We start from the raw sequence: 21618 nt of genomic DNA, 5'->3' as shown, positions 1-21618 counted from the left end.
CACTGTAAAAGGTATCTATGCCAAAACCCAACATGATCTCTATTTAAAAATCTGAGTTTATTTTTGTTTGGTATGAACACATTTTATGAATTTTTCGTAGGTCAAAAATTATCAGGATATAATTTGATAACAAACTAAAATAAATCCATCTTTTACTGCAGTAGAAACGTGCATTTGACATCTTTGAGATTCATAGGGCAAAAAAACATGAACATCCACATGCAAATGACAGTGTTACAATTGAAGTGTGTTGATTGATGCCAGCATACCATATTTACATTATGTTTTTTTGTTACAAATGCAATGTTAGGATAGGACAAGCTGACAAATATAAGAGTACAGTAACAAACAATGTGCATAGTGCAGGAAAGACAGGAAATACTGTGCCACAATACAGTATAGGGCGGCAGGGTAGCCTAGTGGTTAGAGTGTCCGACTAGTAACCGAAATGTTGCAAGATCGAATACCTGAGCTGACAAGGTAGAAATCTGTTGTTCTGCCCCTGAACAAGGCAGGTTACCCACCTTGAAAATATGAAATTGTTCTTTAACTGACTTGCCTCGTTAAATAAAGGTAAAAAGAAAACTGTAAAAGGTGTACAGATGTAGGATCTTAATTTGGTCACTCTTTTGTTGATAGGAAACGTATGTATTCCAGGTTTAAAAAGCAGAAGTTTGTAACTTACACTTTAAAATGTCAGACTTGATTTTCCCTAATGAAAAATGTATCAACCTCTCTCAAAAAATCCATTAATTATAATCCACATAATTACATTACATTATTTTCCTGCTGTAGCAAACTGGCTCAAATTAAAATACTACACATGTACAGTATAATGCACTATACAGTACTAGTCAAAAGTTTGGACAACCTACTCACTCAAGGATTTTTCTTTATTTTTTACTATTCGCTACATTGTAGAATAATAGTGAAGACATCAAAGCTATGAAATAACACAATATGGAATCTTGTAGTAACCAAAAAAGTGTTAAACAAATAAAAATATATTTTATATTTGAGATTCTTTAAAGAAGCCACCCTTCGCCTTGATGACATCTTTGCACACTCTTGACATTGGAATGCATTTCAATTAACAGGTGTGCCTTTTAAAAGATAATTTGTGGAATTTCTTTCCTTCTTAATGCGTTTGAGCCAATCAGTTGTGTTGTGACAAGGTAGGGTTGGTGTACGGAAGAAAAAGACCAAGTCCATATTATGGTAAGAACAGCTCAAATAAGCAAAGAGAAACGACAGTCCATCATTACTTTAAAACATGAAGGTCAATCAATGCGGAAAATGTCAAGAACTGAAAGTTTCTTCAAATGCAGTCGCAAAAATCATCAAGCACTATGCTGAAACTCGCTCTCATGGGGACTTCCACAGGAAAGGAAGACCCAGAGTTACCTCTGTGGCAGAAGATAAGTTCATTATAGTTACCAGAATCAGAAATCGGCAATTAACTGCACCTCAGATTGCAGCCCAAATAAATGGTTCACAGAGTTAAAGTAACAGACACATCTCAACATCAACTGTTCAGCGGAGACTGCGTAAATCTGGCCTTCATGGTCGAATTGCTGCAAAGACAACACTACTAAAGGACACCAATCAGAAGAAGTGACTTGCTTTGGCCAAGAAACATGAGCAATGGACATTAGACCGGTGGAAATCTGTCCTTTGGTCTGATGAGTCAAAATTAGAGATTTTTGTTCCAACCGCCGTGTCATCATGAGACAGGTGAACGGATGAACGGATGATCTCTGCATGTGTGGTTCCCACCGTGAAGCATGAAGGAGGAGGTGTGATGGTGTGGGGCTGCTTTGTTGGTGACACTGTCTATGACTTATTTAGAATTCAAGGCACACTTAACCAGCATAGCTACCACAGCATTCTGCAGTGATACATCATCCCATCTGCTTTGCGCTTAATGGGACTATTTGTTTTTCAACAGGACAATGACCCAAAACACACCTCCAGGCTGTGTCAGGGCTGTCTGATCAAGAAGGAGAGTGATGAGTGCTGCATCAGATGACCTGGCCTCCACAATCACCCAACCTCAACCTAATTGATATGGTTTGGGATGAATTGGACTGTAGAGTAAAGGAAAAGCAGCCAGCAAGTGTTCGGCATATGTGGGAACTCCTTCAAGACTGTTGGGAAAGCATTCCAGGTGACTATCTCATGAAGCTGGTTGAGAGAATGCCAAGAGTGTGCAAAGCTGTCATCAAGGCAAAAGGTGGCTACTTTGAATAATCTAAAATCTAAAATATATTTTTATTTGTTTAACACTGTTTTGGTTACTACATGATTCCATATGTGTTATATCATAGTTTTGATGTTTTCACTATTATTCTACAATGTAGAAAATGGTAAAAATAAAGAAAAACCCTTGAGTACGTGTCTCCAAACTTTTGACTGGTACTGTATAACTTTGAGGAAGGCCCTTTCCTGTTTCAGCATGCCAATGCCACCATGCACAAAGCAAGGTCCGTACAGAAATGGTTTTTCGAGATCGGTGTGGAAGAACTTGACTGGCCTACACAGAGCCCTGACCTCAACCCTATCGAACGCCTTTGGGATGAATTGGAATGCCCAATGGGAGCCAGGCCTAATTGCCAAACATCAGTGCTCAACCTCACTAATGCTCTTGTGGCATGTCCCTGCAGCAATGTTCCAACATCTATTTGAAAGCCTTCTCAGACGAGTGGAGGCTGTTATAGTAGCAAAGAGGGGACCAACTCCATGTTATAGCCCATGATTTTGGAATGAGATCTTCGACAAGCAGGTGTCCACATACCTTTGCTCATGTAGTGTATGTTTAAGGTCAGGTTATCAACTGTTTAAAAAGGATGGATATTTGCAATGCCATTATTTGACACAGAAATCAAAAACTTTGATGTCAATGGGTAAAAAAAAGAAGAAATCTGTCTGTGTGCCTTCTTTTGCAATTCATCATGATACAGTCTACTCACTGTCTGACAGCAATGTTTTCTTTAATTTCAGAGTATCCCTATTAAATATATGCTACAGACCCAAAAAGGACCTTCATTCAGCATGTACATGTGCCTTTCCGTTGTATGAGTTCAGTTAGTTTGAGAAAGTCGGCCTACGGGCTATCCGGATCACATTGTATGTATTCAGTCCTGGTGCATCGAAGCCAGGGGACAGACCACGCTTGTCAAACACATAAAAGTTAAAGAGCTGCCCGTCTTGGGCCTCAAGGGAGACTGAGGCAGTGCTGACCCGCAAAACACAGGGGTACTCCTTCTCAAACACCACCCTGAACACCCTGTCTACCAGGTAGTTCAGCTTGATTGTCCGATATTTCTCTGGGATCAGGTCCTCAATCTGGGGACCAAACTGCTGCATGATCAGAACACCGTCTGCCCCAGCTTTGATCTCATAGAAGGTGATGTTTCCATAAGTGAAGAAGCCTATGTAAGGGTCTGGAATAGGGGGACGGATGAGGATCTTTTTGGCCTCCCGGAACACCCTCTCCATGGCGGGTATGATGTGACTGTAAGTTTTGGCCACCACCTCCTGGTTCTGAGGTCTGGTGCCAGCCATGAGCACCACCAGGCCCAGCTTGAGCCTGGGCACCAGTGAGAAGGTGGCTGAGTAGCCATCCAGGTCTCCGTCTTTACGCAGCACCTCGTAGCCCAGCTGCTCATTAACCTCCCAAGGCGTCCCGGTGCGGTTGGCAAAGTAGTCCTTATCACAGCGGTACAGTGGGGTCAGCATGATCTTCAGGGTGTCGGGCTCCAGGAGCTTGCGGTGGTAGGCCCCCAGCAGCATCATGGCCAGCTTGGCAAGGTCAGCGGCAGTGGAGAACATCTGGCCTGAGGGGCGGTACCAGCCCAGGTCATACAGAGGGGCTGGCTGGCCACTGGAGTAGACGCCCACAGCCATCTGGCTTTGGATCCCTGGGGTGTAGTCAAAGCCTGTGTCCTCCATCCCCAGCCGGTCCAGGATGTTATCATTGATCCAGCGCTGGTAGTCCAGGCCCACCACCTTCTCAGCCATGACGTGGGCCAGTAAGGAAAAGGCTAGGTTACTGTAGTGGCATCTGCAAAACACAGAGCAGCAGAGTGGGAAGTCACTGTGTTGCTGCATTGACCCTGCATTGACTAAAGGGTCAATGCAGCCCACAGGGGTGACGTAATTAAACACCTGAGCCATCTATTTATATCCAAATGAGTGAAGCAAATTGAAGTTGAAGACGGAAGATTACATACACTTAGGTCGGAGTCATTAAAACTAGTTTTTCAACCATTCCACAAATTTCTTGTTAACAAACTATAGTTTTGGCAAGTCGTTTAGGACATCAACTTTGTGCATGACACAAGTCATTTTTCCAACAATTATTTACAGACAGATTGTTTCACTTATAATTCACTGTATCACAATTCCAGTGGGTCAGAAGTTTACATACACTAAGTTGACTGTGCCTTTAATCAGCTTGGAAAATTCCAGAAAATTATGTTATGGCTTTAGAAGCTTCTGATAGGCTCATTTACATCGTTTGAGTCAATTGGAGGTGAACCTGTGGATGTATTTCAAGGCCTACCTTCAAATGCAGTACCTCTTGGCTTGGCATCATGGGAGAATCTAAAGAAATCAGCCAGGTCCTCGAAAAATAAAAAACCTCCACAAGACCTCCACAAGTCTGGTTCATCCTTGGGAACAATTTCCAAATGCCTGAAGGTACCACGTTCATCTGTACAAACAATAGTACGCAAGTATAAACACCATGGGACCACGCAGCCGTCATACCGCTCAGGAAGGAGACTTGTTCTGTCTCCTAGAGATGAACGTACTTTGGTACAAAAGTGCAAATCAAGAACATCCCAGAACAACAGCAAAGGACCTTGTGAAGATGCTGGAGGAAACAGGTACAAAGGCATCTATATCCACAGTAAAACGAGTCCTATATCGACATAACCTGAAAGGCTGTTCAGCAAGAAAGAAGCCACTGCTCCAAAACCGGCATAAAAAAAGCCAATTTGCAACTGCACATTGGGACAAAGATCGTACTTTTTGGAGAAATGTCCTTTGGTCTGATGAAACAAAAATAGAACTGTTTGGCCATAATGACCATTGTTATATTTGGAGGAAAAAGGGGGAGGCTTGCAAGCGGAAGAACACCATCCCAACCGTGAAGCACGGGGGTGGCAGCATCATGTTGTGGGGGTGCTTTGCTACAGGAGTTACTGGTGCACTTCATAAAATAGATGGCGTCATGAGGAAAGGAAAATTATGTGGATATATTGAAGCAACATCTCAAGACATCAGTCAGGAAGTTAAAGCTTGGTTGTAAATGGGTCTTCCAAATGGACAATGACCCCAAGCATACTTCCAAAGGTGTGGCAAAATGGCTTAAGTACAATAAAGTCAAGGTCCTATAATCCTCTAGAAAATGTGTGGTTAGAACTGAAAAAGCATGTGCAAGGAAGGAGGCCTACAAACCTGACACAGTTACACCAGCTCTGTCAGGAGGAATGGGCCAAAATTCACCCAACTTATTGTGGGAAGCTTTTGGAAGGCTACCCAAAACATTTGACCCAAGTTAAACAATTTAAAGGCAATGCTACCAAATACTAATTGAGTTTATGTAAACTTCTGACCCACTGAAAATGTGATGAAATAAATAAAAGCTGAAATAAATCATTCTCTCTACTATTATTCTGACATTTCACATTCTGACAGGTAATTCTTACTAGGATTAAATGCAGTAGCGTGCCGTGGTTCTGGGGCCTGGGCCTTCAGTGAAGTCCTACACAGTCCTACCCGAATTAATCCACCTCTTATTACCATCATTATGATGCCATGGCTCTAGACACTATACATTTAGACAGAAACGCAGTATAACCAGGCGTTGCGTCACCTTGAAATTGACATTTTTATTCAGAGAATTGCAGGGGAAGAGTACAATACCTTTTCATTGTGCAGCTTCGTTGCCCTGCGCGCTTGTTCGTTGAGCTGTAGATCCACTCGGGTGTCCCCAAAAGTTTTCAAAAGCACCATTGTTTTTAAGTGCCCAGCCATACTTTGGTGTCTCGTTGCTGCCTTGGTTAAACAACTCAGGTTTGCAAAGCCAGTGTGGCTCCAAACACCAAATCGATCACTTGCAAATAATATGCATTCCCAGCAGTACAGTTTGCAGTGCTTCTCGGAGCCTGTCTTTGTAGCGTCGGCTTTGTAGTGTCGGCGTCTACCTCTCCTGACAATGTCTAACTTTTCTTGAAAAGTTTGTCTTGAGAATGGCGTTATAATTATATCCTCGACCAAATCGATATCTTCTCCTTCCGCCATTGTGGGTTGAAAAAACAGTTTAGTAGTACGCAAATTAATTTGTTGATCAATCATTGATCAATTTCAGTTTCCTAGTTTCCTAGTTGGTAATCCAATCAAAAGACGTGCAGGCACTACGCCTGCTAGCTGGCTCCTGTGTAACACTGGAGCCAGCCAGCAGGCGTACAATAGCCAACTCTAAAGCTGATTGGTGAGACACTAAATTAGATTTTCCATTCACTTTATGCTACAAGCGCCCGCACTGTTGATTCTGAAGGCCTGAGGGCAGATTTTAGACCCCTGGCAACACATGATGGCTGAATATGATTGGATAAAATATCTAACATAAAGACCAGCCCTCCAAATCTCAACCTGGGGCTGGAAGCAGTGCAACCAAGAGGAACGCTATGAAATGAACAGTGTAACTCTTACTCTGGGGAATAATTTAATACATATTTGAGGGAAAATATATTTAAAAAAAATAAATAATTCTGATGATGTTTAGGCCAGTAGAGAAGGCCTGCTGGCCCTGAGGGCCCACCACTGATGAAATGTACGGATTTGTGAAAAACTGAGTTTAAATATTTTGCCAAGGTGTATGTAAACTTCCGACTTCAACTGTAGGTTCCATTATATTACAAAAGGCAAATATTGAGTGAGATTTAAATGGCACAAGGACACACACAACATTTGAATGATTATAATGCTGGGAATGATGGGAATGACTAAGGCCTTACTTGGTGCCAGGGTCTGCAACAAGGACATCATCTTGCAGCAGATTCACTGCAGCCTGTGTTTTCCCCTTCCACAGCAGGTTAGTGGCTCTTAGTCTTCTGGGTAGACCTGCAGTTGACAAAACACAACATCTTTAGTGTTTCAGTCTAAAGAAAAGAAAATGCATTAATTTAGCTACTATGATAAATGAAGCTCAAGCCAATTGCAATTCATTTGAACTGAAACAGGGTCCTCAAATGTTATTCTAACATGTCATCTGTTTGGACTGCCTCCGATCATTTAATTAAATGTACAGCTCAGAATTCCATGTCAATGTCTGGTCTAAAACATTGAATACTCTCCTCTATGAATTTTTGAGTTTGACTATCATGCTTCAATGATCTAAGTGTGAACCTCATATTGACATAATCAAATCAAACCTGTTTGAAAGCAAGGTATTGTAGTTTTTTTTTCAATTCAGTGTTGCCCATCAATGAGTGTGACTCATTGTCCCTTAGCCCTTCGCATGATCTATTTCTGATGATAAGCAGATGCAGTGATAATCTAAACCGTTTCTGTTACATCAGACGTGTTTACCACCTCAGAAGGCAATTCAGCAACCTGCTTAGAGGTGACTGACCAGAGTTTGCGGTGTGGTGGCATTTGAATTTAATCAATAAATAGGATCATGAACATCACATTAACATGTATATTTTGATAATAATAGCATGATACTGTTCAACATTGTAGCTGAGTACATTAGGCACATAACTTGTTCCACCTGATAGTATTTTAACGGGTCTGCATGACATGAGTTCCAATCCCAGGTGGGAGGGGCGGAGTATGAGGTTTGTATCTTACCTGAGAGCTGGCTGGCCATCCTGCGCAGAGTGACAGAGGAGGAGCGGATCTGAACCTCTCCACTATCCAGGAAGATCAGGCCGTCTGTCACGTACTTGAGCTCAGAGTCCCGTGACTTGCCCAGAGGGTTTTTAATGGTGAAGTTATCCACATATTTCTCCAGAGGGTCATCCAGAGAGGTTATCTTCCCATCGTCCCACAGCCTGTACAGCATCAGCGTTGGGAAGATCTTGGAAAGGCTGGCAATCCTGTAGGGCATCAAACAGGAATTGACTACTACTGTATCACCCTGATTTCTGCCCAAAACTTTTTTTTAAATAATTTCAACAAACAGTAAGACAAGCACACACAAATTAATAGAGTACTTTTCTTGCTTTCAGAGGATGAGCTTAGCCTAACATTCTTTCATTTTCACATGCACTCTCCAAACCTTTCTACACTCAGGCTTTTGACCTCACAACGTTTTCTCTGCCTCATAGCCCAGACATTTCTGTCTCGCACTCCAGATATTAAGGGGTTTGGAGTTTGAAATTACAACATCATGCTACATTTCTATTTAAGGCCTGTGCTGACAACACAAGACAGATGAAAGCATAATGACTGAATAGCTCATACATAGTTAAAGACATAGGTCAGTATTCAATCAAAGGCGCATTGCTGGCAATAGCACTGCACTCGACTTGTACAAGTAATTTACGCTTAAACCGATATACACACAGTTTACTGTGAATATGATCTCCACAAACATCAGTAAATCGCCTATGAATTGTAGATTGTGCAATGGGCTTGTCAACAACACTTTTCAGATTGAATCCCGGTGGCACATTTTCAAGCCAATTTCAGGCTCAAACTCATTGCTGAAATGGCAACATACCACAAATCAGAAAAATTACAGCAGTGTTCACATAATACTTCAAGTCCACTATAAGCGTTGCCAAGAGTGCATTGTTTTGAGAGCGGAGGAGAAAAGGGTATGAGTATCTTTATTCTGTCTGTCCCTACTGTATTCATCAATTGTGTGTGAGTACAATAGCTTTGGTCCAGTTTTTCGCAAGTACTCTTAAAATGTTGCTAGTGGGTGTACTAAATGATCCTCTAATTACATGTTGCTTTTGTTTACATTGTGAATATAGTCAATGTAGCTAGCTAGAGTGTCTGCTAGCTCGTAGCTTCTTGACTTCATAAATCTTAGTAAAATAGCCACTGGTGTCTAGTGGAGGCCACATGCAACCAAAATCTATTTTATTTCTCTATATTTCAATTCACAAGATAGAATGAATGCACTCCTCAGCCGTAAAAATATAACCTCTGCTATACTTGTGCTTTAACGCTGCCTTTGGACGTGACGCAACGAGAGCGTAATATACAAAGTATACAGTAACAGCTTTCAATGATCTCAAATGAATGGCTGATGTGTGACCGCAACGCCGGATGCCCGATGGCTGTAATGTAGCAGGGCTGTAAGTGGGGCCTTCACTCTTATTAGTATTCCATAGAACCACCTCCAACCCTCCATAGATTTAAAGATAGTGTATACCCCCTAAATCACAGGAGTCCATCAGGAAGCATACTTCTCAGCTTTGATTTGTGACTTTACTCAGAGCCAGTGGTAGGTTGTCACGATCCCTCCGGAACTTTCATTACACACACCTGGCCCCATATTCCCAGTGAATAGTAATTGTATAAGTGTGTCCTTGGTTTACCATTGTCCTGACGATTATTGTTACAATGTCCGTTGGTGCGTGTGAGTACCTGTGCTGTGTGTTTTGGCTTTTGTGACATTGTGTATTGCGCAGATGATTATTGGGTTTCGTCCCGTGTGTTAATCATTGTGCACTTGTGTTATTTATTCGAGGTACTCCTCGCTCTTTTGTTTGGGTTTCAACCCTGTGTTCTATATAGTGTTTGTTCCGTCTTCGTCCCCATGCCTTTACACTGGGACAAATTCAAAGGCAATTTACTTATGTTTGTAATTTGGGGTATAATAAAAAAACTATTACACATTCCTGCGCCTGCATCCCAACCCTTCATACCAACGTGACACAGGTCATTATTATCCTCTGTGTTATGTTAGGCAGGTAACTCTCAATCCACAATATAGAAGGGGGTGTAAAGCCATAACATACCTTTTTCCATTATCGATAATGTCAAAAGTTGCACTGAAGTCTAACAAAGCAGCTCCTACAATCTTTTTATTATCAATTTCTCTCAGCCAATCATCAGTCATTTGTGCAAGTGCCGTGCAGGTTGAATGCCCTTCCCTGGAAGTCTGTTTAATTAATTGATTTACTGTAAAATAGCATTGTATCTGGTCAAACTCATTTTTTCCCAAATGTTTACTAAGGGTTGGTAACAGGTTGATTGGTCGGATATTTGAGCCAGTAAGGGTGCTTTACTATTCTTGGGTATCAGTGTAACGGCGTTCTTTTGTTGTTGAAGGAGAGTCGGACCGAAATGCAGCGTGTAAGTTACTCATGTTTATGAAGAGAAGACAAAACGAACGAACTAACACGAATAACTAATAAATACAAAAAAAACAAAAAACAGAACGAAACCTAATACAGCCTGACTGGTGAAACTAACACAGAGACAGGAACAATCACCCACGAAATGCAAAGCGAAAAACAGGCTACCTAAATACGGTTCCCAATCAGCGACAACGAGAAGCACCTGACTCTGATTGAGAACCGCCTCAGGCAGCCAACCTAATTAACACCACACACACCCCTAATCAACTAGAATCCCAAACACTACAAACCCCAAAACGAAAATACAATACATAATAACCCCATGTCACACCCTGGTCTGACTAACTAATAAACTAAAACACACAATACTAAGACCAAGGCGTGACAATCAGAAGGACTTTTGCTTCCTCAAGGCCTGAGGACACACGCTTTTTTGTAAGCTTAGATTGAAGAGATGTCAAATAGGAGTGGCAATATTATCCGCTATCATTCTCAGTGACTCTATCATGATGCTCTGCCCCCTCATGATACAGTCACGACCAAAATTATTGGCAGCCTTGAGCCTAATATTAGCAAAAAAGACTATAAATTAAGTCATATAATACTGTTAAATAAAATATGTATATAAATGGGGAAATTATGTTATTTTATACAAATGCAATTGCTCAGAGAACTAGTTTTTCTCAAAAAGATAGGGGTCAACATTATTGGTACCCCTGTTTTCAAAACTCCAGCACCCTTCCCTTGTGAGAATAACGCCACTGGGCCTTTTTCTAAAATGTTTTATGTGACTGGAGAACACATTGGAAGGGATTTTAGACCATTTCTCCATACAGAAACTTTGAAAATCTTTGATATCCTTCATCTGTGGCCATTGCAAAATGTAACCATTTCTTTGTGGAATTTGATGTGTGCTTGGGGGTATTGCCTTGCTGCCAAGTTTTACAACTGAGCAAGAGGACAAGTACATTTGAGTGTCTAGTTTGAGAAAGACTCCTCAAAAGTCCTCAACTAGCAGCTTCATTAAATAGTATCCACAAAACACCAGTCTCAACGTCAACAGTGAAGAGGCGACTCCGGGATGCTGGCCTTCGAGGCAGAGTTGCAAAGAAAAAGCCATATCTCAGACGGGCCAATAAAAATAAAAGATTAAGATGGCCAAAAGAACACAGACACTTGACAGAGGAACTCTGCCTAGAAGGCCAGCATCCCGGAGTCGCATCTTCACTGTTGACCTTGAGACTGGGGTTTTGCGGGTACTATTTAATGAAGCTGCCAGTTGAGGATTTGTAAGGCATCTGTTTCTCGAACTAGACTCTCTAATATACTGTCCTCTTGCTCAGTTGTGCACCGAGGCCTCCCACTCCTCTTTCTATTCTGGTTAGAGACAGTTTGTGCTGTTCTGTGAAGGGAATAGTACAGAGCGTTGTATGAGATCTTCAGTTTCTTGGCAATTTCTCTCATGGATTACCTTCATTTCTCAGAACAAGAATAGACTTACGAGTTTCAGAAGACAGTTCTTTGTTTCTGGCCATTTTGAGCCTTTAATTGAACCCACAAATGCTGATGCTCCAGATACTCAACTAGTCTAAAGAAGGCACGTTTTATTGCTTCTTTAATCAGAACAACCATTTTCAGCTGTTCTAACATAATTGCAAAAGGGTTTTCTAATGATCAATTAGCCTTTTAAAATGATCAACTTGGATTAGCTAACACAATGTGCCATTGGAACACAGGAGTGATGGTTGCTGATAATGGGCCTATGTACACCTATGTAGATATTCCATAAATAATCTGCCGGTTTCAGCTACAATAGTCATTTACAACATTATCAATGTCTACACTGTATTTCCGATCAATTTGATGTTATTTTAATGGGTATTTAAAAAAAAAATGCTTTTCTTTCAAAAAGAAGGGGATTTCTAAGTGACCCCAAACTTTTGAACGGTATTGTATGAGTGTAACCAGGGTGAGATATTGTACCTATACTTTGATACATAGCAATGTTATTTTCCCTCTTCCTCTCAATGTTACTTCCCCTGAATGTCACTTCTCCTCAGATTGTAGGTGTTTCAACAATAAACGCTATGACAGTATCTCTATCGGCAAGAGAATAGAATGATTGGCGCAGTTACATAAAAATCCCTGCACAAGCCTGTAAAATTCCACACAAAAGCCTGAAAAGACTGCATTATTTATCTACCACATATGGTTAGAGTTAGCAAAATACACATAACTGGAAGTTGAGCATCAGGGAATGCAGACTTCTGTTGGTCAGTAATGACAGCTGTACTCTGAAGCGAGAATACCCACAGCTACAGGACCCATGGTGCTAAAAGACTCCATAGTGGTGTAGTGGCTAACTGTATCAGAGGCTGATTGACATGTTACATTTATGCCTTTTTTAAGAGCAGTAAGGCAGCTTCAACTGATAGGAAATTCACACGCTCTGAGCACGTACTGTAGTACGTCATACATGGACAACGGAACTACACGCATGTCCCTGAATGGAGAAGTGCATAAGAAAGGGCTAAGGGTGCTTATCATCAACACCACAAGCTTCAACGTTGTAGGAGTCTTAAACATGTGATGATTTGAGTCATAAACAGACCTGGCTTTGTCATCCCCTTTAGGGCCCAAAAAAGCCCTGAGATCTATGCTGCTCACCTGTATATGGTGTACTCATTGGGAGGAGCTGAGAGTGGGTCACTTCTGTTCCTCTTGCCAAAGTTACCAGTCCACAGAACGGTGTTGTTGAAAATCACAATGGCCGACAAAGAGGGAAGACTAGTAGGATTGATGATTTGGCGCAGCAGTGTGTCCACCTGAGTGAGAACATATCAGTATTTACTGTATATCGAATAATATTCATAGTTCTACAGTAGTTTCAGTAAACAAGAAGTTCAAAAGTTAAAAGTTGGGTATGAAAGATTTGAAGGCACTCTGTGGACAAAAATACTGCCTTTTGATTTGTTGTGATGGAAGTGATTTCAATGTCAAGGTTTGGCAGATGCTGAGATACTCTGTTTTTACATGGTCAATCTTCTGTTCTGTATAAAAGATATAAGGAGTTCTAATGTGTTTTTATCATTCTGAGGACATTGTTAATGTCCAATGGAAATGTAATCTCATCCATAACAGACTGCTGCTGTACAGAAGACTGCTGTACAGATTCTCAATTTGAGCCAGTTTGCTACAGCAGGAAAACAATCCTGCAGCAACAGGAAATGTGAATTATTATGTGGACTATAATTAATGGACATTTTTTGTAGGGATTGAAGAAAAAAAATGTAAGCAAAAATCAGGTCTGAAATTTCTAAGTGGTAATGAAAACACTTTTTAAACATCAAATACACTACACGTTTAAAATGTCCTGCATTGCAGTAAAGTTCTCCTGCAACTGGGTGATCAAATTAAGATCCTACATCTGTATGGAGATGTGCTGGGACCGATAGGACTGTTGTCAAATGCCCTTCACTGTCTGAATAATATCAATCCAGGAACTGGTCACGTCCACATCTGTTGCCAGAGACTTCATGCAAAAAGGACACTTTCTTTATCAATTATATTTCTCTGCATGTTAATACAGCCCCTCATGTCTAGGCAACTGTTGTCAAGCATCACTAACACATGTTTCTGTTCTTAGTTGGACATGAGCATAATGTGGATGGTCTGTGAATGGCCCAAGGGAGCTCTTACCTTTTCCAGTGCCTCTTTCAGAGTAGGGATAGGGTGCTCTAGGGGGAGAGGCTCAGGGAAGCGTGGGCACATCCGTTCTGATTTGGCATTGCCTCCCATGCTCTCATCTGGCAGAGAGACAGAAGAAGAGGAAATTAAGTGCCATGAAGGTGATTAATTCTGAACACACTATGAATTTTGAATGAGCAGTTAAAGGAGACTTTCATTTAACTAACTACACAGGATTTGATCTAGTCTTTATAGTTCATAGAATTACTATAGTAAACAGGCCCCTAGGCCTAGAGTATGTTCTGATCCAGTACCAGATCATACAGGCATGGTGTGCTACTGAAATAATACATGTGTAAGAAGCAGCCCTTCAGTTAAAGAATGCAACTAAAGCCTAGGAGTAAATGTGACCGCTAAATTTGAATCATTGATTACATTTTATATGTCCCCATAATATTACTTTCTCAAATGGTTGCAACAGAAACTTTTAGCAAAGAAGAAATAAAGGAGAAAGTACAGATGTGGCATCGTAATGGGACCCTTATTGTTACAGGAGGAAAATGCAGTACACTAGCATCTCTGACTGATCACACCTTCAGCACTCCAGTAGGTTGGTTCCCTGTGAGCACAGTCTGTCTTTAACATTCTAATCTATTCACCACCCACAGAAAACAGCTAATTGGATTTCAGATCACTCCTCAGACACTGGACACAGACGTTAGTTCAATGTCTAGTTTTGATTTACATTTGGTTGAGTTGTCAACTATTGTGAATTCAATGTTAAATCAGCAAAACATGTCACCATGTCATTGAATTTAGGTTAAAAGTTTGGTGAAAAATAATACAAAATGCCCTCACAATGATGACTTTTGCGAGTTTTTCATGTTGATTCAACGTCATCACATTGGTTTTTGAAATTGAAATTACGTGGAAACAAAGTTGATTCAATCAGTTTTTGCCTAGTGCTTAGCCTCATATGGGTCTCAGGCAAATAAATCCATTCTGAAGCAAGAACTGCCATGTGTGTTGGAACCTTTTTCCCTGAAACAATGGACTTCCTCCTTGATTTCTACAGGTTCTTTGTGTGCAAAATCACCTATTGTATGAGTCAACGTTAATGCAGGGGAAGCAGGAACTACTGGTGTAATTATAAGCTCTGATTAATCTTAACCCATTTACCTCAGATACAATATAACAAAGCCACAAGAGATTGACAGGCTGAAGTGTTTAGAGTGAATCAACACTGTTCACTGTATAATATGTTGAATTGCTTCATGTCCTGCCATTGTTTTTACTTTGGTTCTATGTTTTCTTGAACAAGGTTGAATGCAGGGAGTGAGCCTTACTTGGCAGTAACTTTGGGATCTGGTACTGCCAGAGGAAGCATCCTGTCATGACCAGAGAGAGCAACAGGAAGAACACCATGCCCAGCTGAGTCCACTTCACCTTCATCTTCTTGGTCTTGGTGAGTCCCTCTATAGCAGCAGCCGGGGAAGGCTAAAACACACACACGCGCACACGCGCACGGTTAGGGATGGGCCTTTAGAATGCTAAGAGATGCTGAGAAACGAAGGGTTTGATAATATGGCAAATGTACTTTCATAACATTAGTGAGCTAACTTGCTGATCTACATACACAATTTAGATAGCAATCACAACCAAGACTACTTACCACTTGATGCTTTAAAAGGCAGGCAAAATATAATAAAACTATCTTTCTCTCACTGAATCAGCATCTGAACAGCATCGTGGAGAGACAACTCACAAATTCCAATAGTGGTTGATGTTCTTCCCTGAAGGTTTTCCTGTACAGAGGTATGGCACAGACATGGCTTCCCATTCCTATATCTCCTCACTGACCATTCCATAATCCTGGCCATCGGCACTCCTCTGACAATAAAATTTCCTCTCCGACAACCACGGGCCTCTGACATCATAATCCACAGATTTACTCCATTAAAGCCCATCTCAGCGGGAGGGGAAATCTTAATCTCTAATCCCCCACAAATCAGTTCACTTCAGTCCCGTTTGCACTACTTTTGGGACCTACCAAGTCCCTTCTGAAAAACATGGTGTCTACTCAAACCTTACAGGAGGAGGGCATGTTGGCCTTATGAGGCACCTGTAGCAGAAACATGAGTTGACAAGGGAAATCACATGGGCACACAAAGTTAGAGCGCTCCAGTGGACTAATACGTTAACAGAGGACACTGACTGAGACAGTCTAGGAAGGAATACAATTCTCTCGCTATTTCCCATAGCTAACAGTCACGCAACACACACACTTTACACATGGGCTGCGCATCCTTTAAAGTACAACTTTGCATAGAATGTGTGTTCCATGGCTATGATTCATTAATTGATTTCTTCATGTGGCTCAGGTCTAAGATCATTGTATCAGGTGTCAGTGGGCCAATTGTGGGCCGGAGCCTGCTGGGGGGAGACGGGGGAGAATTAATGGAGTTTGTGTTTGCATTAGACTTAGCTCAATAATCAATAAAATAATGAATGTGCTTGTAATCAATTAGGAATTCATGTTTACCTGGTTGTATCTATTTAAATGTATTTGTATTTGTTTAACCTTTCCTTTAATGTTTAAATGGATTGGATGTTTTAATTAAATATATAATTGTTTTGATCTGATTTGATCAAACAGGGAATGAGCTTTCCTAAGAGAGTAAGCAGAAATCAAAGATTTCAAGCACTTCTCAAGGTTTAGAAAAAGGTAGAACATATATAATACCCGATATCAAAAACGTGTCTTCCTCAGCGATTACCATCTCTTTCATAGAGGGGACTTAAGTTTCATCACATTTGAAGTGAATCATTCTGTATTTCTACATTGAGCTAGATTATGCCTGTTTTATTAGCTATGGAAGGCTGTGAACTATAGGAGGCCCAGTAATGTATTCTGATATACATAGGACTATTGCTACAGAGAGAAAGAACATGTTAAAGTAAGCTGGAGTTGATCCTGGTTGCATAACCAGCTGATGGCTGTGGAACAAGCAGCTGTCCCATTTGGACAGAGTTGTGGTGAGTAAGCGGCGCAGAATCAGATATGCTCCAGCGCATACACACACATGACCTGCAGTCTCCCATTAAGGGTCTCCCATTGTCACGTGCTTCGTAAACAACTTCGTAAACAACAGTGAGACATACAGGTCCCTTTCCAACAATGCACAGTTAAAGATAAAGATGTTTAAAAAATAATAATAATACAGAGTGAATAATGAATAACAATAATGAGTAAAAATAACATGTCTATATACAGGGAGTACCAGTGCCGAGTCGATGTAATTGCGGTAGCTATGTACATATACTGTAAGTAGAGGTTAAGTGACTAGGCAACAGAATATATACATACAGTAGCAGTAGAGTACAGTATGTGGTGAGTGTGAAAATATGTGTGTGCTTGTGCACGTGTGTGTGGCATCAGTATGCATGTGTGCATGTGTTGTGTGTGTGTGGGCGTATGTCGTATGTGTGTTGTGGTGTGGTGTCAGTGTAAGTATGTGTGAGTGTGTGTGTGTGTTGTGGTGTGGTGTCAGTGTAAGTATGTGTGAGTGTGTGTGGGCGTATGTCGTATGTGTGTTGTGGTGTGGTGTCAGTGTAAGTATGTGTGAGTGTGTGTGGGCGTATGTCGTATGTGTGTTGTGGTGTGGTGTCAGTGTAAGTATGTGTGAGTGTGTGTAATGTTGTGTATAAGCCGTTACCTGCTGAGGCTGAACTCCATCCATAGACATCTCTCTCAGGACTTTACTGCCTGTCTTCCCCATTACTCATGTGCAAGAAACATGAAAGGATGTCAGGATCTTTTATGAAGGAGGGATATCAAGTAAAGATATCACTATATCACTTGTATGATGGATGTACAGTACATTAACGTAGGTGTATGGCAAGACATTTAGAGGATCATTTTTTATAAATCATTCAAGACATCCAAGAAAAAAAAACATTGGAAAACAGAGCAGATTAAATATGCAAAAAATAGATAAACACATAGAAAAATATAGTAAGGCAGGCCTTATCAAAGTGAACATTGAAAGGGAAAGGGGGATAACTACTCAGTTGTACATCTGAATGCATTCAACTGAAATGTGTCTTCCGCATTTAACCCAACCCCTCTGAAGATATCTCATCTAGACGTCCTCTTTTTTTCCTGAAAGTGTGAAGAGTGCATATGTGCAGTCTGCCATGAGAATATTATAATTATACTGTAGCTGACAAAGTCACTCCAGACATTGCTCCAAGCTGTCAAGCTTACAGAAAGAACTGAACTTATGTCTCGGCATAGAACAGCTCCCAGGTGCTAACATACTGTTGATAAACACCCCTGTTGTTAATGATGCAGGTTTCATGATGGCGTCATAGGCCAACCCTTCTTTCATTCATTTCCTCTTTTGGCCTTAGATTGTCTTCTTAATGAAGCCATTGAAAACATTTATCTGAGGTAAAACTGGTAAATTGCATGTTTGAGTGCTAACCAGATGCACTATTATTTTCAAGCGGATATTTTTAGGTGGAACTTGGGGCTCACAAAACCAAGGCGTATAATTCAACAACATTATGACTCTGAGGCACGAGTCATATTATATAATACAGCTTCATGTATTGAGTGATTGGGTGTTATTGGCATGTGTGTGAGACAAAACTATGTTTTTCCAGCACTGGATATGGACAGATTGTTCGAGTTTCTAAATTAGTTGCAAAACAAGCTTGCAACATTTTGTACTTTAATATTTGTTGAAACCTGTAAATGATAGGCAGCAAAATGACCCTTCAGGTTGACCTGTTCATGAAGCATATACAAAAAAGGGTACAACAGCAAGGTAACTTCTTGTTTGTCTCACATATCAACACACACATACACTATCAACAGGCTGGGATGGGATGATTCACATTGGAATAGATTAGGTTATATGCACAAATAAAGGGCTTTTGGTACATCTTGTGCTTGCCAATAAAACACAGTCTACCGCACTGAACAGTTGAAACCTTTTTCATACTGACTTGTCTCCAATTCAGCATGAAATCCTGTTGATGGCCGATATTGGTTTAACTACTTACACTGTCCAGGCATTGCTTGAAATATATTCCTCTCCAGGGCCTTTTAGTTTGTATTTTATCTTAAAGATGTTCTACTTGAGCCTCTCAGCTCATATCCAAAGGAATCGTTTAGTCTTGGTGAGCCCCTCTATAGTAATTTAGTTTACGCAATTACTGTGCAAGCAGGATTGGCAGCAGCCAAGTTACAGTATATGATGTTCAACAATTTGATCAAAAGTTCCGATTTAAAAGTAACACTTCAGATACTGTTGTTTGTTTAACTGACTAGATTCACAGATCATGCTTTGCATTCCAATTGAATGCGAAGTGAGTAGTTCTCTGCTCACTGAGAGGCTTAGGTCTATTCCTACAAGGAAATATGATGAACAGGACATGTGCACACAATCTCACATAATCGTATTCATGCTGTTGAGAAGAATAGCCCATTAAGGAGCACATGCAGAAACCATATGATGGGATGTTTACAAAGGAATGCTTAGCACTTTCTTTCTAGCTGCAAAGTGTTTTGATAGAGGTCCATGCCATTAAACATTGTTAATAAAGTAACCCACTATTAAATGAATTCTATGAAACTATGAATTCATGCTTTAGTGATGTCTTATTAACCGTCAATAACTGAGTCGCTGACAAGACATGCTTCTGTAAGTTTACTGATTTGTGATGGCAAAAGTAGGTTCTACAGTGTGTTCTACTTTCTAGAAACATGTTTTTTTTTACAATTGTATAATTATTAATCAACTCACATAGTTTCAATCTTCGTTTAGTTCGATTTACATTTTCTCCTAGCAAAATGCCTTTGACAGTCCATAATAAATGCCTTGAAATGTTCACTCCTCATTTGGCAAACATGAGTACACCAGCATACTAAATGTACAATCTTTTATTCAGACTGGCTATCTGATTAACTTTAATTTGCATTTTAATCTAAATCTATTCATGTCTGTGTGCACTTTCACATTATCCAACCTAAATGTTCAAGACAGTATACTGACTATCAAAACGTATAGCAAAAATATACTATGTGAATAATAACCACATGATCCTTTGAATTATAAGAGCATTGGCTAAATTACTCAAATAAAATGTAAATAAACCTCCAACTGCTGCACTGACAGAAATGTTCCCTGTATAGTGTACATTGCTTTAAACACAGAAGACAGTGTTTTTGTTATTTTAGATAAAAACACATTTTCAAAGTCTACATCATGCACTGTTTATCATCATGTACACGTGTATCAAACATAATATGATATGCATTGAATAAATATCCATCTACTACATCCAATAAATGAACACAATTTATATAAAAAATATAATATATTTTTCTAGATTATGAAATATAACCACACAGACCTTTTTTCATGACAAACATTACGGCAACAAACCTTTCTTGTTGTAAGACAGTATTTTTCTTGTCTTACAACAAGAAAAATAAATATGACTATTAAAAAACTATTAAATAAATAACTATTCATGTCCATAAAACATCCAAACCCATCAATTCTGCATGAGCTTACCACAAATCTGGATTCCGGGTAGGTCTTTACCCTCTTTTAGCAGAACGGAAATGTACAGTATTCCTGTGCAGTTGCTCTGTGTGTGTTTGGAAGATAACTGCAGCATCCTGACAGGTGTTGATATCATGGCCATGGCTAAATCCTGCTTCTATCAAACTCAGGAACCAGGATCTTGGATTAACTGCCACAGCCATCAGTGACATCTGCCAGGCTGGGAAAATGGGTGCCCCTGCAGTAGGATAATGTGTGGTAGAGTTAGTGTGTGAGTGATTGTGTGCTGTATGTGTTGTGGGTTTCTTGGTGTGTTGGTATGTGTCTGTCTGTGTCAATAAGAAAATATGTTTCTAAGTGTGAGTTTTGCAATGGATTAAAAGTCCACCCAATAAAGGGCCACTCTGGGCAACTAAAAGGGATGGATATGATGTTACAGTACCTGGAGAGTTCATGCCAGTCATTAGGGAAGATTGTACGGTCATTGAATCCAGTGAGTTACAGGTGTTACTGTGTCACTGTAATGTAATCTGTTGATAGGAAAAAAGGATATGATAATTTCCCCCATTGATTAGACCTGTGATTTAAGCAAGACTGAATATGTAAAAAGCAGTATTCTCCTTGACTCAAATGTATGTGGACTGGATTAGTGTTATTCACAACAAACAAGCACACAGTAGCTACTCATGCCATTCAGAAACTAGAACAGACCGATTATGTTTCTTTTTTGGTTATATGCAAGGTCTGACTTATTTATCCCTGTTGCTACGATTTTCAGTTGGATAAGAAAAATAGAGGCATCTGTTTGCAGGTCAGATGCATGTTAATTAGTGGTGATGATGTCAGATAACAGGCAACACATCAGAACAAACATGGAACTGCATGTTCTGAAATCAGAAACTCTTCCCATGACAACCTCTGACTTATTGCACATCTCTTTTAAATTATGTTTACACTCTGAAATCAAATGAAAACCCTCTTGCCATTGAGGACAGGTTCTAGTCTTTCCTGTAACATGTCAC

The 21618-nt window shown here is 40.3% G+C and overlaps 1 protein-coding gene across 1 annotated transcript; it reads right to left on the bottom strand.

Moving 5' to 3' along the window:
- Positions 1-2346: 2346 nt before the first annotated feature.
- Positions 2347-20805, bottom strand: LOC135540084 (putative beta-lactamase-like 1). The gene is made up of 8 exons (XM_064966426.1): positions 20606-20805; positions 17735-17799; positions 15365-15515; positions 14031-14137; positions 12999-13156; positions 7864-8111; positions 7026-7131; positions 2347-4063 (listed from the first exon to the last, which is right to left on the bottom strand). The coding sequence occupies exons 1-8, from the start codon at positions 20736-20738 to the stop codon at positions 3085-3087; spliced, it is 1947 nt and encodes a 648-aa protein (XP_064822498.1). The 5' UTR covers positions 20739-20805; the 3' UTR covers positions 2347-3084.
- Positions 20806-21618: the final 813 nt, after the last annotated feature.

This window comes from Oncorhynchus masou, chromosome 5, assembly GCF_036934945.1.
Source record: "Oncorhynchus masou masou isolate Uvic2021 chromosome 5, UVic_Omas_1.1, whole genome shotgun sequence".
Taxonomy (NCBI): Eukaryota; Metazoa; Chordata; class Actinopteri; order Salmoniformes; family Salmonidae; genus Oncorhynchus; species Oncorhynchus masou.
The sequence above is the reverse complement of the archived record's forward strand: the minus strand, read 5'-3'. Positions and strand labels throughout refer to the sequence as shown.

Coding starts and splice junctions, on each gene's coding strand:
- LOC135540084 (XM_064966426.1), bottom strand. CDS start 20,738: ATGGCCATGATATCAACACCTGTCAGGATGCTGCAGTTATCTTCCAAA. Junction 17,800..20,605: donor ACCCGGAATCCAGATTTGTG/GTAAGCTCATGC, acceptor CTTGCACATGAG/TAATGGGGAAGACAGGCAGT. Junction 15,516..17,734: donor ATGGAGTTCAGCCTCAGCAG/GTAACGGCTTAT, acceptor TGTGTGTTTTAG/CCTTCCCCGGCTGCTGCTAT.